At 51.8% G+C, this 17150-nt stretch overlaps 1 protein-coding gene across 2 annotated transcripts; it reads right to left on the bottom strand.

Moving 5' to 3' along the window:
• Positions 1 to 211: 211 nt before the first annotated feature.
• Positions 212 to 15639, bottom strand: WNT4 (Wnt family member 4). 2 transcript variants are annotated; one of them, XM_005493927.4, is made up of 5 exons: positions 15187 to 15639; positions 3940 to 4175; positions 1763 to 1894; positions 1251 to 1393; positions 212 to 1046 (listed from the first exon to the last, which is right to left on the bottom strand). In XM_005493927.4, exons 1-5 carry the CDS (start codon positions 15261 to 15263, stop codon positions 579 to 581), a joined length of 1056 nt encoding a protein of 351 aa, XP_005493984.2. In that variant the 5' UTR covers positions 15264 to 15639; the 3' UTR covers positions 212 to 578. The 2 variants fall into 2 exon arrangements, with proteins under 2 accessions (XP_005493984.2, XP_026653200.2); XM_026797399.2 differs by lacking the exon at positions 15187 to 15639 and adding an exon at positions 13127 to 13381.
• Between the last annotated feature and the right edge of the window lie 1511 nt (positions 15640 to 17150).

The following is a 17150-nucleotide window of genomic DNA, read 5'->3' as shown; positions in this document are numbered from 1 at the left end:
TCACCCCGGCTGAGCTCCACGTGGACTTAACTCTTGGAGGACAGTGCCAGCCTGTCACCACCTGCCTGTCCCGTGCCGTGCACCTGGCTGCACAGGCTGGCTGTGCTCCTTCCCTTCCTGTGTCAGGCCAGTGGCACTCCAGGATGCGCAGCACATGCCTTTAAACAAACAAAAATAACTACAATAGAAGATTTCAAATGCTGTACTACCCTTGCCTTAAACACTTCTTGTCTGCAGCACTCCAAAAGCAGCAGGAGCCCACCCGACAGGAGCTGGCATCACACAGGTCCCCAGACAGCCAGAGAGCAAACATATCTGCCAGCACAGGACACCAAGGGGCTCTGGCTTCGGCAATACATACAGCAAAGCAGATAAAACAAAATAAAAAAAGCCAACAATGATCAGTTTTTTCAAACTTTAAATATTTTTTCTTTAAAATCTGTTTCTCTGTGGTTCTGTCTCTGTAAAGAGCTGTGCTCTCCCTGCAGCATCTGGGTCACTTCCTCAGTCCTGGCTGTGGGGCAAGGGAGAAGCAGGGTCAGTTAAAGAGGATACAGGTGGGTGCCCTCCCCTGTGCATCACCGGCATGTGTGGATCTCCACCACCCGATGGCAGGGTTTGCACTTGACAGAGCAGCACCAGTGGAATTTGCAGCTGCACCTTTCCACAACCTCCACTTCGTTCGTGTGAAAGCCACGGCCACAACACATCAGCTCGCAGCCATCGATGGCCTTGGAGGTCTTGTTGCACTGCCGTCCACTGGTGCCCAGGACCCCATTCTTGAGGTCGTGGTCACAGAAGTCAGGACTGGAGTCTAGGTAGACGAGGTCCTCGTCTGTGTGTGGCTTGAACTGGGAGTTTTTGGGCACCAGCACTTTGGTGGATCCAATCTCGCTCTGTTCGACCTCTGTGGCACCGTCGAATTTCTCCTTGAGGACGTTGCCCACTTTGCGGAAGGGGGGCATGGCCTTCCAGCACGTCTTGAACTCGCATGAGCCTGACACACCATGACACTTACATTCCACCCGCATGTTGTTCAGGATCGCCTAGAGGAACAGACCCAAGGAACAAGATGGGATGATCAGTGTGGGATGGACATAGCAGGGAGGGTGCAATGGATAGGGCCTGGGAGGGCTGTGTAGAAAACACTGCTGGGTGGGTATGGGATTGGAAGAAGCCCACATGGCTCAAGCCATGGCTGGGATGCTGCAGAGTGGTGCCAGCTGCCTAGGTTCTCTCCTTGCCATTACCTTCCTCCCTGCCTCGTTGTTGTGGAGGTTCATTAATGCTCTGTTGGAAGAGGCCCCTTTGCTCCTCTCACGGATGTCAACGAAGGACTGCGAGAAGGCCACACCGTAGGCGATGTTATCGGAGCAGCCTGACCACTGGAAGCCTGAGGGCAGAGAGCACAGATGAGACAGGTACTGCCACCCCGTAGTGCTTTAACTCTCCAGCCCTACTCTTCCTAAAATCCAGCTGGCCTGCCCTCTCTCTGTCTTGCTGCCTACTAGTCTGCGCCACATGGGAACAGGGGAAGCTAGGGAGTGTGGCCCTAGGGAACACATGGACAAGATGTTTTCAGTCCAGTGGGTGATGCACTCAGGTGTCTTTCTGAGGCAGTCACGTGAACTAACCAGCATTTTGTTTTTTTTAAACTTTTCCCTCTTTTCTGGATGGCTTCAGAGAGTGGGTTTGAATTGCAGGTATTTTGGCTACTTTGCGTCTCCATACAGCTGCAGCTGCTCCCTGTTCAAACACTCACCCTGTGGACTGCCCCCCTGCACTGTGCGGTCACAGCCACACTTGTCCAGCTCGCCACTGCTGCAGGCGCGGGTCACGGCGAAGGCCACCCCTGCTGAAGAGATGGCGTAGACGAACGCTGCCTCTCGTGTCCCTGCAATGGCACAAACCATGGTGGGAAAGGTGGCACAAAGTCTGAGGCAACATGAGCGGGAATTCTGGAGGCAATGCAGCCCGGTGGCCAAAGGCTCTTGGTAGACTGCCACATGTAACTCTTCTCCTCTCCCCTCTTAACTATGGTGTGGCACATAAACTCCCCTGAAAATCTGGTCTGAAAGACAGATTGGCAAAACATGCTGTACAGAGCTATCAGGCTAAACCCTTTGCTCTGTCACTTCCTCCTAAGATAGAGGCAGCACATGCAGGACCCTCATTGTCCCCACCCCCAGGGATGCTGTTTGCTTAGTGCCAAGCCTGGACCTGACTCATCAGAGACCCCTGGGTGCTGGGAGATGTTTTGCAGAAGTGAGAGCCCATTCTGCAATAGTGAAGAAGCTGGGAACTGCCCCACAACATTAAAAACATGAATGATGGATGAATGATAAAACCTAGCACTAGGAGAGACAGAGACTGCACTGCTAATGTGGGCAGAGCTCTAGCTTATATGGGAAGACTGTCTTGCCTTGTGCTTGCAGGGCAGCTCTGCCATGAAATCTTTCCTGCATCCAGAATAGATGGATGCAGGAAAGATTTCACGGCAGAGCTGCCCTGTCTGCTTTCCACATCCAGGAACATTCCCTGCAGCTGCAGATCCTTGCCATCCTCTTTCACAGGGTTGTGTAGCTCGCAGTGCCTCCCAAACTACCCTGCAAAACCCTGTTCTGCTCCCAAAGCACCTCACAGAACCCCACTAGTGTCCAGGGTGCAGTGCAGTCCGAGTTTTTGTGTCTACCTATGTGGTGCCACATGGTTGAGAAAAACTTGTTTGGGAAATTGGGCACATTCCTGGGCATGAACACAGCGTAGCAGGGGCAGGGATCAGCTTTAGCAACACACAATGCCCACTATCCTCTGAGGCTGGTTGAGGGCACAAACCCTCCATTTCTGAGCAAGGAGGGCTGGCATTTGGGGTGGTCCCATGTTTGGTACAGAGGGGCAATGGCTTGTGAGCAGGCATCGCTCAGCTTGCCAGTCAGAGAGAGGGCAGCTACTTTGGTGGTCGCATCCCAGACTTTGGTGGCCCAGTTGGCAGTGGCTGGGGAGGACCCAGCCAGTGTGGGACTGAACTGCCTCCAAGTTAATCGAGGTTAATAGTAGGATCATGTTGGTCGGTTTGTGCTGTGGCTGCCTAAAAAGAGACGACTTTTAGTTTCTGGTATTTCTGGTATTTCCAGTCCCTGAACCTTCACAAGAAGAGATCTTCACCCCTGCATTGAGGGGTGAAAGTCAAAAAAGGAGCCGGGGGATGCTTTGGTTTAGGAGTCCTGGGATGGGAGGTGAGATAGTGCTTGAGGGGAGGCAGAGATAGCACCTGAGGGGAGGCAAGCGATGCCTCAGTGATCTTAAGGGGTTGCAGAGGGGTTTTCCCCTCTGTATCCTCACTCCACAGCATTACAGTCCTGTGCTTCTGGGAAGTCAGGCTGCAGCTGGGGGCTGCCCTGGCCATATCCAGCCCTGAAGGCTGGTGGTGGGGGATGATGCTGCCACATGTTCTTCCCATGCCAGGCAGCACCAATCCATCCTCCTGACGGTGCCCCCATTGATACTCTGCTCAAGAGTGGCCATGTGCCAGTCTGGCAGCAGTCACTGCTTCAGCACTGCCCAGAAAGAGACTGAGTAAATGCACCCCTGGCTTTATGGAGTGGGGCTCCTAGGTTTGGTGGGGAAGAGATGAGACCAGGGTGACTTTAGGACCTTTGCTCAAACTTGGCACGTCCTTGTCAATTGGTGTGGAAAAAGCTCAGGAGAGCTGAGGAGCAGCAGGAGTCTGAACATGCTGTACCAAGCATACTGAATAGAGCCTCACTGAAGTGCACAGGGACCCACCCACCCCAAGATCCAACACTGGATGGGCCATTCCTGACGCTATATAGCCACTGGTTCAGGGGCAAGCAGGCAAAATCCCACCTGCAGCCCACCAGGCTGCTTTTATAGCCATTCCCCCAGCAGCATCACCCCAGACACGTCCTTCCAGCTCACCTTGTGTCACCACCTTGCCGAAGACAGGCAGGGTATCCAGTGTGGAGCAGTTCCAGCGGCGGTTGCGGAATTGGTACTGGCACTCCTCAATGGCCAGCTGGGCTCCGCGTCGCACCGAGTCCATCACCTCCAGGTTCCTCTTGCACATCTGCACCTGGCGCTGGATCAAGCCCTTCAGCTTCTCACAAGTCTCCTCCTCAGAGATGCTCCCTACTGAAGACAGCTTTGCCAGGTACCTGCCAGGACACCAGCACAACAGGTTAGGAGGCAAGGGCTGGGGGAGCCCATATTCATCTGGAACCCATGTTCAGCCCTCCAGAAAGCAAGGAGACTAAACCTAGTACCCCCTCCATAGCTGCGACCTGCTGCCCTTCTGGGTCACCTTTAAATGTATCACAGCAGTGACTCTGCAGGATGCATTTCTGGCTGACAGAGAACAAGCCCAAGCAAAACGACCGTCCCTCTGCAGCCTAGTTCCTGTCTCTTGGGGAGTCCAGCTGTTGGCTCCCCTTTGCCTCTGTTGCCTGCAAGGAAGATATTTTCAGCGCTGTCTGAATGTGCCTGGTCAGGTCTCCTGAGTATTGGCATATCCAAGTGCTACTAGGAAAAGCCAGAGGTCTCCAAAGTCAGCCAAAACAAGCAGGACAGGCACTTGGCTGCCAGCTCCATCTGCCACAGTGCTCCCACAGCGTGGCTGTGTGCTCATAACTGGCAAACATTGCCCCCCAAACCACTTCCCTCCTGGAGGCTGCTTTTAGCTGCCCCAGACCCCAACAGGCAGGGATGGCCTCTGGGAGCTGCCAGGTTTCCTGTCACTTGGGATTCAAGCAGGATTTGAAGCAAGGAAGCAGAATCAGGAGCCTACCAGGGCAAAATTGCACAGGCTGGGCACTTCCTCCACCAGCCCAGCTTGTGAATAGGGCCATGAGATCATTGCTGATCTGGAAAAGACTGGCCCTGTATGGAGGGGACCATGTGTTCTGCTTTCCATAGTGCCATCCTCAGCAGTAAGAGTCACAGAGCTGCTCTTGGGTGTCAGTATTAGGGGAATGAGGGAGCAAACTCCTTGAGGAGCAAGCACCTCAATACCTCTCAGCATTTCCTTGTCCAGTGTGTGGGTATGATGGTCCCTGCTGCACATCCTAGTAACTCAACCTCCCACCCCTTGTTGTGTTGTGGGCATGGTGTCCATGCTTGCCCATTTCCCAGTTCCATCCTCCTGCCCCAACCTCTGGAACACAGAAGGAGCTTAAGATAGTCCCAGTCACGTTTTCCAATGAGGCTGTGTGAGAATTCAATATCCTCTACAACTATTGGTGACTGTGTTGGCAGGCGTGTATATGAGACTCCCTCCTTCCTGTGGCTGCTGGTAGCCACTCCAGATGACGCTGCCATAGTGGAGCCCTGACCTGTTGTGGACATGGAGGGTCCCCTGCATGGGAGAGGTGTAACTCACGCTTTCATCCATCCACTATCCACACTGAGCTTTAGTGTCCTTGGGAATTGCCAGCATTGTCTCACACTGCTACCTTCTCTGCACTAAGAGCTGCAACTACTGAGCTTTTCAGAAACTCCATTCCTTGACTCTGCATTTCCCACCCCTTCACAACTTGTGGGTTTGTTTGTGTGTTTTTTTAACTCCTTCTCCCAAGTTGCAACATCCTGCAAAGGATTTTTCTTTTGAAGCCCTGCTTGTCTCCGAGAAGTGACTGTGCAAAAGTGGCTCCTGCTCCCTGCCTGTTCCCATGTGTCCCAGGAGCCAGATCTGCTGACTTAAGCCACAAAATCAAGTTGTCACAGCCTTTTCCTCCCATTAACCCTGCCAGTCTGCCCCAGGAGGGGAAAACAAGATTTTCTCTGCTGTGCATCAGCAGAATTATTCACCAGCTTTTTATGCTCACAACTGGGGGGGCCGTGGGAGCCAGGGAGAAAGCTGTCTTGGCTCACGGTGTCCGTGGGGAGTCTGCATGGCGAGATGTCAAAAGTATTCAGTTTTCCCTGTGTATGATCATGGAGGCAATGCTTCTCTGACAGTGGGAAGAGGCAGGCTGCTGGGTTTCCGATTCAAGTGCTGTTAGAGCCTTTATACCAGCAAATCATCTTTGCCCAAGGCTTCCTGCTCCTCCAAGGAGCTTGCAGAAGACAGGACCTGATGTAAACAGGTGGCTTGAAAAACCCACTGTGGCAAAACTCAGGACTGTCACCTTTCTGCTGGCCCCCACACCATGCAATGGGTGTCCCCAACCCTGTGGTGCAGTCCCAGACATTGAGTGCAACAACTGCTGTTCTACCATCTTTCTGCACTTGGCTGACCTGGTGCAAAGGCCCAAACCACTTGTGGGAGCTTTGAGGATGTTGAATGCTGAGCACACACAGGGTGCCTGTAACAGCTCTCCCCTCCCAGGTCCAGCCATCATTCCAGTTTGGGCATGGGGAAGATGACACACAGCAGAGTGGTAAGATTCAGCTCCAGACAATGTGGGTTATTGATCAGCTTTGAGCCTGGAAGCCAAGAAAATCAGAATCTATCTCCAGTACCAACTCCTTGTGCTGATTTGGCTTCCCCCTCTGCCTGGCATTTATCATATCAGGCATGCGGCTCCTTCAAAGCCAGTGAGACTGGTCCTACAGATGAGTCAATGCCTGCTTTGAGTGCAGACACATTGGTGGAAGAGTTCTGTGACACAGATGTAGCATCTGCATTATTATCAGCTCTGCTCAGGATGGGGAATCATCTCCTTTTCTAATATATTTCCCAGCTTGAGATTCTCTGGGCAATGTGCAGTAATAAATTCAAAGCATGCATAAAGTAAAGTGTGACAAAAGCCTTTCAAGCTTTTCCAAGGAGATGCACCTGATAAGGTGCCTCCCCAACTCACATTTAATGCTATTTAGGATTATAAAACAGAGGCCAAGGATGCTTCAAAGATAGGTACAGCTCTCAAGAACAGGTCTGGTAATTTGTTTTGCAATGCAGACAAATAAGATGAAACTATCCAGAACAGTGCTCTGGCCTCTCTCCTCCTTGACAGGTCCTGTGTCCTATCACCCCTCCTTGGCCTATGTTTGCCAGCCCCTCTGTAGAGATGGAGACAACTGTGCCTAAAATGCCGTGGCCCTATAATGGTACTAGTTTGTTATTCATCCAGGAGAACTATCACTGCTTTCCAAAAGACAAGGTTTTTGATGGGGAGGAGGCTCACATCCTGATCCCTGATTCAGGATCCAGCAGCTGAGGCAAGGATTTAAGGAACGACCTTTGCTGAAGGACCTCAGCTTTGAGGCTCTCACATGGCATCTCATCACACCACATTCAGGAGCACCAGGTAGGAATTACCCTATCCCTTTCCCCTCTCTGGGGCAGATGAAGAGTTAGGTAAGAACTGGGAAACATGCTCTGCCCTTGTCAGCACTGAGAGGTGCTTCCATCTCATGTTTCTCAGGGCTGTGGAGCACCAAGGCTGTCAGGAACCAAACACATCTGCAGCATCCCATGGTCCCCATGGAAACCTGACTGTAGCGCTTTGTCTGGTTGTTAACAAGAACTTTGCTCCAAACTTTGTTTCCCTGGGCTGAAGTGGTAGAATCTGCAGCCAAAGCCTTTGTCTACCTGCACAGAGAGATAGACAGGCACAGCAGGAGGAAGGCAACAAACAGCTCCTGCCCTCTACAAAGTCTCAATGCAGATCCTCCATCGTGACATCACATCTCGATTGCTATGCAGAGCTCTAAATTATAATTTAAGTCTCACATACAGCCTCAAAACCAAACAATGGCGTATTTTCTTCCTTTTCCAAGACTGGGCAAAGAATGTTTCAAGAGGAGAGCTGTTGCCCGCACCATTTTTTAAAGTTCTGTCTTCTTGCTTCATCATGGCCTTGTATATTTTTCTCCTGCCTTTAAATTCAGGGAAGTCACTTGCACAACAGACTCCCTCTTAAGAGTCATTGATTCAGGAGAAAACTAACTGAAAGCCCTTTCTTTTTTCCCATCTGAAGTATTGAGACCAGGATTGAAGCCCATAATTTAAGCAGCTGCAGCTGATGCACTCTGCAAGATGGCAAATAAGTAAATCTCAAATCCAGAGAGCTTTGGAAAGGTGGGGGATGTCAGAAAGCCCTGCTTAAATAAAAATTATGATAATACTTTCATGAGGAAGAATAATTAGTGAAATGACAAGGAGACATTAAAAGAGCCATAGCATCTGGCAGATAGAGCGAGGAGGAGAGGGGAGAAGATTCCCTGCCATGGAAACGTGTGGGAATTTCAGTCATTGACAAATACTCAGTTGAAGTGGGTCAGAGAGGGTACCTTGGAGAAAGCAGAGATCTCTAGTGTTTCCTTTTTCCAAACAAATGAGTTTCAAGTGTGAACTCTTTGTATTGTCTCATTTTGGGAATATTTTCCTGAAGATGATAATTTTCAGATCCAGGCCAGCAGCATCCCTGATAAACCACTCAATACATGTTCTGAAATCAGGCTCAGAAGTTTCACCCTGCCCAGCGAATACCCAACCTTCCCACAAGGCTGAGTGGCCAAGGCCACAAAAAGCTTGTCCAAACCTTGAACTGTGAAGATGATTCAGCTCTGCTCCTGTCTGAGAGGCAGCAAACACCCCTGTGCTTGTGGAGGGGTCAGCAAGAAACATATCTGTGCCTCCTGAGGGTGCAAGGACAGTCAGCACTTGGGATTGTCCTAAGGATTGAGACAGCTCATGCAGGCAAGCTTCTTCTGGAGGAGGACTAAAGGATTGCTTATAATGTGAAAAATCCATGGAAAAACCCCATGCATCCCTGCGTGCATCTATCTGTCTCCATAGATATATCCATGCAGGGAGAGTTACTGACCAGTGTTACGGCTCCTTACAAGGAGCCATCCTGCAGATACAGAGAAGTGTTTTATCTTTGCCTTGTTGCTTTCTCCTAGCAAGCAAGGTGAGTGGAGCCATGGAAAGATGTCTCAGTCTGGCAGGCCAGATGATGCTCTATGCAGGCCATACAGCTCCCATGATTTCTCATGGTGTCCTACACTGGGCTGAGTGCCATTCTCTGTGTTCCAACAGCTCCCGGCTAGTAGGGCCCACCACATCCATGGTTCCTCAAGCCTGCCAGCTTGGGAATGTTCCTGTCAGGATTTGCAGGAGACCTGCAAGGTTGCCCTTGTCCAGCTGCTGGCTCTGTAGCAGACTTGGCCCTCCTAGGGACCAGGCATTCCCCTCCTGGGATTGCACATCCTGCTTTTCTAAGTGTAAACTATGATTTACAAGTCATCACCTGAGAACCTGTCTGGTCTCTTCCTTGGAAAAATACAGCAGTCTGCCTCAGTCCTTCGTATCACAGTTAGGGCACCATCTCTTGGCTGAAACCTGCTTTTCACACCTACTCTTCACCTCCAATTAACAGCTGGAGAGAGTGACCCAGGATGAGGCAGTGCTATGCCTATACCTCCATCCCTCAGCTCAAGGGTGAGTCTACACTTCCTGTCCCCCATTCCTTGGACCCTGCATCTAACACCGTGTGCACCCAGCAAACACCCATGTCCCAGCCCCTGGTGGTGGCTCACCTCCCCCCTCACAAGTCTTTGGGGATTGGGGACAGTGAGATGGCCAGCTGCTGGTCCTGAGCCAGTGCTGCCTTTTGGCTTTCTGAGCACACGGGGGCAAAATCTCCACTTCTTAATGGGGGAGAGCAGGATGGAAGCTAGGAAGAGCCTGAACAGCATCTCTTTTGGAAATCTGCTTTCAATGTGTAAGAAATTTCCTTTACTTCCTTTATAAGACAATAGAAGCTACTCCTGGATTCAGGTACAACACCTAGGCCTTGTTGCAAGGGGAGGCAAGTGCAGGCCAACTTCTGCAGTGCTTCAGGCTAGACCTCATTGCAGAAAATCTGATGAGTTCAAGGTTTTGATCAGAATTTGCAAATACGTGACACAAAAAGCCTTCGACAGTATTAGTTTGATCTCACCCAACTTTCAACAGACCCCAGGCTGCTCTCCATTGGCCAAGAGACTCAATTACTTTTCCCCAAGTAATTTCATGAAAGCACAATACTGGCTCCAGTTCTGCTGAGCCAGCCAGATCCTGCAAGGCAGCTTCCTGGCTGTGAAGTGCAACAGCCCATGGCAGCAGCTCCAGGAGAGCCTGGAGGATGCTGCCAGGGCTCACCCACAGGTGTCGGGCACAGACACCTCTGGGCAGGGAAAGCAGAGGTTACCTGCACTGAATATGCAGAGCAGAGTCTACCGTTCAAGCAGCCTTGGATGACTGCAAGTTTTCAAGCTTTAAGAAAAAAATCACCAATTATTGTAAGAGCCAGTGTCACTGCACTTGTAAGGAAATACAGAAGAATCTTCTAGAAACTGTTAACCTCCAGGATTGTTCAGCAATTTCATAATTTTAAGAGAGTGGCTGTAATGCATTTCTCTACATCTACAAGGATGAATTAATCAAGCAGACAGTAGCTCTCAGCAAAGTAACATAAACACTTTTTTGCTTCAGTGCACAAGTCCAGTTTTGATTCATGGAGTCACATCAAGCCATTGCAAAAAAGAAACCTGCCTCTTGCTGTTGCTCACTTTTGGAGCTTATCCAGTTCTTCACAGCCTGGCATGCAGAGTGGTTCTATCTCCTTCCTGTCCATCCTCCCTAGAGTCAGGTTCTGCTGTGAAAGACAGGGGCATAATTTTACTTGAAGCTTTCTTAGGAAAAGACAGAAATGCCCATCACCACTGAGGAGCTAGAGAGCATGGGGCCCTTCTACACCCTGGCAAACACAGCCCTGAAGGGTGTCTGCCAGACAGGACCATTGCTCAGAGACAAGCCAAACTTGTTTGGAAGTCCAGTGCTAGGACTACTGGGTGCAACCTTCAGGGTGCAACCCACAACTAGTCCCTTTTCATCACTGAGATAAAATTAGCTGGTATTGTCAGAAGTGGCAAGACTTACAAATAAATAAAAATTAAAATATATATCCAGCAGTTTCAATTTCCTACCTCACAGCCTTGGAAACAGGTTCCATAGGTTCATGCTCCAACCTTGTGGATCTGACAGGATTCCCAGAGCAATGCAAAGGAGCCCGGAGCATCTCAGAAGTGGAGAGCCATTTGTCCAACCCACAGTACCCCTCAAAGTAAGGAAATTCCTCATCAAACCCAAATGGTGCAACCCACCACCCTGGCTGCTGGGACCAGCTCAGATGTGACCAGGGAACCTTCCTGACACTGTCCTCACTGCAGAAACCATGGAGCATAGAGAAGGGAGTGAAGACTGGCAGGAACACTCTGCGTTAGAGCACCTGCCAAATCTGTGCCATGGCAGCATGGCATCTGAAGGGAAAATACTGAATTGGTTCCTCACCACGTGAAAGACGGAGCATTGCAATGACAATCCAAAGAATGTCGTACAAAATTAAACTATGTCAGGCTCCAGGTGAAGTGATCTGTCCCCACTATCAAAGCTGTGGAGACTCACCTGAAAAAAATAAAGCCTGGTTTAAAACCAGAAGGATGCAATGCAGGACCCAGGCATGCTTCCTCTCAAATCTTCTGCATTGCATAATGACCCAAACAAAATGAGCGTTCCGGCTGCTCTTGCGACATCCCTACTCCTAAGCTGGCAGAGATGGGCACAGAGAACGGGGCTGCCTGTCTGAAAGCACTTTGTGATGTTCTCAGGAAAGGAGGCCAGGGAAATCCAAACTCCTTTTATCCCTTCCTCACCAGCCCTTGAAAGTGGTTAGAAAGCAGCTCCTTAGCCAGGCTTGTTTGGGCCTTCACAATGTCTTCAAGCTTTCTCAGAGCACTCATATTTTTTTTTAAGGTTTTAAAAGCCCATCTGTGCTCCTGGCCCTTTAAGCCAAGTTCCAAGCCCAGATGGAGATTTTAAATCCCTGTAAAGAATGGGTAGACAGAGCTGCTGGTGGCACACCCTGCTCTAAAATGGCATGACCATATCTCAGACCAAGCATGTCCATATGGAGAGCCTCTTCCAGAGCCAGTTTTAGCTACAAGAAAATGGAGAGAGGCTGTAATGATTCCCAGATAGTTTGATAACCAGGGGTCTTACCCCTAAAGGACCCTACCTTGTTGTATCTGACGTTTTCTGTTTCTGTTCTCTCATCGTTCAGACCCTCTGAACAGCTAGAGAGCAAGGCTGTAGGCCCCAGTGGCTCATGCATTTAGTGGATGCTTACATCCATAACCCACTTTGCAGGTTTTCTAGTTCACTTTTTCACATGGACTTCCTTCTCTCCAAAATAGGTAAATAAATTAATAACTAACTAACTAAACAACTGGACTAAAACCAAAGCCTGACACTCCTGTGCCAGCTGTGGAATGATGCTTGTTTGGCTAGAAGTCTCTGTGAAACACCCTCAGCATCAGGATGAGTTTGGAGCAGAAGAGACCTTCCTTCCAAATTCAACCACATCACTGCGCATGTGGGTTCAAGTGTCTACGAAGTGCAAGTTGTTTTGAAAAGTAACTCATCTGCTTCCCCTGTAAAAAGCACAGCCCTGGACTCCTTAAGAGATAAAGCAGAAGCCAGAGGGACCTTCCCGCGCACAGCCAACAAGATGTAAAAGGCTCTGTCTACAGCCCTTTATTTAATTTACAAACCTCTGCCTGAAGAGGCGGGAGGCAAATCAGAGCCTCCAAAGGCAGAAGGAAGAGCAAGCCTGAGGCTTTCACAAAAAGTGGGAACAGAGTATCTCTTCAGATTTGGAGAACAGAGGCTTTCTGGATAGGCAACAAGGCAAGCAGCAACTCCCCAGACTCAAAACACTGATAAAAACCACCTGAGGTTTGCTTCCTAACCAGGGAGAAAGTAGGTTGGTTTGTCTAATGAAAAAACTTGGGAAATCCCTTCCAGCTCAATGGCCTCTGTAGCAGAGTGATCCCTTTGAGAGATCCTTACATCATCATCTCCTTTTTATACTGGATGGGGCAGCTCATTGCATGGCCAAAACAAGTGCTTTCCCCACAAAGTCAGGCTTACAGAAACCCTTAGCTCAAGCATTGCAAGCAGCGTATCTCCAAAGCACTGGGGGAATGCGAGTCTGTACAGGTCGAAAGAAGCTTTAGAGCTTTAGGAGGAGAGAAAAAAAACCTCACAACTGAACTTAATCTCTAATCCAGCAGGTTTCTGGAAAAGCAAACTTCACTGCCCGCTGCCATTCCGTGCACACACCTCTGTGCAGAACTGCGTGCCTGGAGAGGCTGGATCCATCCCGTGTGCTGGGCACAAGCTGGCAGCGCCCTGGGATAACGTCGAGCATGCTGAGCCCACACACGTGAAGGCATACGAGGCACACTCATTCCTCGAATATCTGATAATTCCTGGGATCCTTCTAACTCTGTTTATTGCCTCCGGCAGTCTTTGTTTCTGATGTGAGAAGATAAACAATGGGAATTGTCTTAATCCTAAAGGCAAAGAATAAAAAGCACTGAGCGGGGGACGATCCTTTTATCATGATACATTTGCAACATCAAAAAAAGTTGACCCCCTTCCTTTGAAACGCACTGAAATGTATCTGCTTTTCCTCCCCTGTTGGCAGGAATGAGCCCCCCGCGCCCACCCTTGCTCTGCCAGCACGGACGGCTGCACACAGCCCTCCCTGACTAGTGCGGCGAATCACCACTCCGCCTCGCCTCCCAAATCCTATTCCAGCTGCGTGCGGCGCCGGGGACCGAGGGGAGTCCCACCTCTGCACATCCGTGCGGGGCAGCTTGCCGACCTCACTCATGAAATCCCCACTTTCCGCCGTGCCTGTCCCAGGGCAGCCGAAGCTGCTCCTCTCCAGAGATCTGCCATCATCTCACAAAGCTTCCTCAGCAGGACTTTCTTCCTGCAGGAAAAACACTCCCACAGTTCCCAATATACCTTCACCAGAAGCATGACAGCTTAAAAGACCACCTTGATAGCTGCTATGATCCACCCACCAGTTGCTAGAGACGTGCGGCATGCAAATCGCTCCATCTGGCAAAGAAGGAGGGGAGAAGGACTAAGCACTAACGCATCCTAGGCAGGCACCTTTTCCCACATGCAGGACACTTGGAGTGTGCAGCTGACCTGGCACTTTCCCCAGGCATTGGTGAGCATCCTCCAAAAAACACCTACATCCCACAGCCTCCAGCAAGTCAAAATGTAAAGGCAGGAGCTGTATCCGGATGCAGAGAGGACTCTTTGCACAGGGGATGTGTGCCCATCTGAGCACCTGTGTTTGGGATACACGACACTCAGGATCTTTCATGCTGACAATCCTAGGAACTCCTTAACCTGTGTGGTGTACTTGCCCCTGCCGAGAGAAATCCATGAAGGTGAGATGGAGGCGGCCCACGCTCCTCAGCCGGAGAGCGGGTCTGCTGGGTGCGTGCACGGGAACTAATTTGTTCCCGTCAGCCGGCAACACGGCAAAGCGGGGGAAGCACCATCTCCCACCAAAGCAGATTTATTAGGAAGAACCGATGCCTTCCTTCAAAGTTAGGTGGGAAAGTGTTGTCATGCTCCATCCCCTCTGGCCCGGGAAGGGGGAAAGGGGGGGGTGTCCTCTTCAGAAAGTAGTCCCACCGCCTTGGCAAACACGTAGGAATTTTCCAGAACGATTTCCGCCCCTGTTTACCTTACACATTATTTCAGTGTTTGTTCAGCGGGTTCCCGATGTCATCGGGCTCCTCTGCGGCGTGCAACAGCCCCCCGACACCCGTGCTCTTACCAGGAATGGGGGGCCGAGGCGTGGGCAGCCCTGCTCGCTGCAGATCCCCGGGCCCAGCACGTTTGGCCGCTCCCGCTCTGCCAAATCCTCCCCTGGACCGCTGGCCCTTGCGTGGCATCTCGCCAACACCCAGGCCCCGCTCCGACCCGACGTCCTGACCTCCACCCGTGATCCCGGTGTGATCCGGATTCATAACTTAAGGACAAAAAATGGGACGGGGCTAGATAACCAGCCCCATTCCCATCAACCGCGATAACACTCCGCCGCTGAGCGGCTGGGGAGAGCCGGCATCCCCTGCCGCCCACCTGCCTGCGGATGAGGGCTGCAAGCCCACCGCCACGGCGGCAAGGGTCAGCGGGTACAGGGCACGGACGCGATGGCGACGGGCGCCCTATGCCCGGCTGGGGACCAAGCAGCATCGCTCCCGTTGTCGCGCCCGGTGCTGCCCAACCCCGCGGCACCTGCTCCGCGCCCCCGGGGCTACCAACAAGTTGCGGCGTGTCCGCGTTCCCCCTCTCGCCCCGCGGCTACTCACAGCCAGTTGCTGGCGTTGGCCGAGAAGGTGGCGAGGATGATGAGCAGCAAGGAGCGCAGAGAATACTCAGGGCTCATCCTGGAGGGCAGGCGGGGTGGGACTACGCGGAGCCGGCGGCGGCAGCGCCCCCGCCGCCCCGCGCCCAGGGCAGCCGCCGCCGCAGGTGGGCGCGGGCAGGAGCGCCGGGCGCTGCCCGGCTGATGCTCCCGCGGCGGCCGCCGAGCCCGACTGTCAGCGCGGCCGGCCCGTCCCGGGATGGAGCGGCGGGGCCGGAGGCGGGCCGGGGGCGGAGGCAGCCCCGGGGCCGCCCCGGCTCCGCCGCTCCCTGGGCGGGACTCACTGCCGGGGACATCCCCGGGGCGGGCCGGTGGCGGGGAGGGCACCGGAGAGGGCACCAGGGGCTCCCCCGGCGGGGAGGGGACTGGGAGTTTCTCCGGCGACGTGGAGGGCAGCGGGGAATCCGCCAGCGTCCCCCACCTTGCTGCTGCACCCGCCAAGCGGCACCTCTGGGTGGGTTCTCTGGGTGCGGGGAGAGACGAGGGAACCTCGCAAAGGGGAGGGGCGGGGGTTTCCGCACTTAGTGTTTTTGGGCTAATATCCTGGTCGCTATGAAGCAGCAGAGCCCTGAGATGTCCTGGCGCTGCCTGGAGTGCATCGCCCAGGCTGCCTTCTTCAACAAGCACTCCTTTGACTTGGAGTGATTTCCGAAACTCCAGTTTCTGAGAATTCACTGTAAATACCAAAGTGCATCTGAAAATTGCAACTAAGGAGAGGGGTCTGGGTGGGTTCTGTCTGGGGGCTCTATCAGGAGAACAGCATTTGGAGATGGAACAGGGACAAGTTTGCAAACCCTCTTGGCATCTCAATAAGGGCTGCCCCGTGGAGAGCTGCCAGTGGCTGGTGGCAGGCTCTAGAATGTGCAGATGGAGGGTGATGCTTGAACAAATATCAAGGCTTAAATTCACCTCTGGAAAGGTCAACTCTTGAGTAATCCCAAGAGCTCCTAACAGCATGTCTTTACCACCCTGAGAACAAGAGATGTGCTGGGGATCCTTATTTCTGCTCCATCCACTATGCCTCTGTCTATCCATATCGGCATAAATGACCTAATTTAAAGCCAGGAGCAACATGAGCTGGCTGCTTGGTGTGAAATCCAAGATCCCAGGCAGCCACAACTGTGCACCAAATCTCCTCTTGACAATGTTGTTACTTAGGTCCATTACTAAAACCTCTTGCTACCATCTCTAAAATCTTGCCAAGCTGGTTTGGAGCTGTTCAAGATTCCCTTTGTCTTTTCAAACTCCGTTTTCCTGTAGCTGGGGCACACTTATTCAAAGCACGGCAACTTGCACTAGGCTGCATATGCCTGTCTAACTTTATTACACCTACTTTAAAATCTCTGCATTAGTTCCCTGTCAAAGTGAGGATTTAATTTCAGAGTGCTTTGACTTATATTCCAGCTCCTGACAGGGCAGCAGCCCACCCTCACCTAGTCATTCATCTGGCTTTCACATCCTTGCTGATTATCCTGGGTGAAAATGGGATTCTGGCTGCTTTGCTGGTGAATTGGAGGTTGTTGCCGTGAGCCCTGTCTGGGTAATTCAGTGCAACTGGAGCTGATTAATCTGGCTCATCATTTGAGACAAAGCTGAGGCCTTCTGGCTTCTAATTGCTCAGGGTGTTGAGTGAACTTGTCACGAAGGCAAGAACTAATTGAGAGGCTAAGGGGAATGAGAGGTTAGAGGGCTGTGGCTGGCTGGCCAGAGCCACGTGGGTCTATGGGAATGTCATACTTTTGGGCCTCTCATGTGTTATTCCCCTCCAAGGAGAAACATCAGACAGAAGCCAGAAGGGTGGGCATAAATCCTGGGGTCCTGACTGGCATGGACGTCTGCAGCCCACGGAGCGCTCCTGGCAGAAATGCTCCTGGTGCCATGGCTGGTGGTGCTGTGGGCAGGCTCAGG

This window comes from Zonotrichia albicollis, chromosome 25, assembly GCF_047830755.1.
Source record: "Zonotrichia albicollis isolate bZonAlb1 chromosome 25, bZonAlb1.hap1, whole genome shotgun sequence".
Lineage (NCBI taxonomy): Eukaryota > Metazoa > Chordata > Aves > Passeriformes > Passerellidae > Zonotrichia > Zonotrichia albicollis.
The sequence above is the reverse complement of the archived record's forward strand: the minus strand, read 5'-3'. Positions and strand labels throughout refer to the sequence as shown.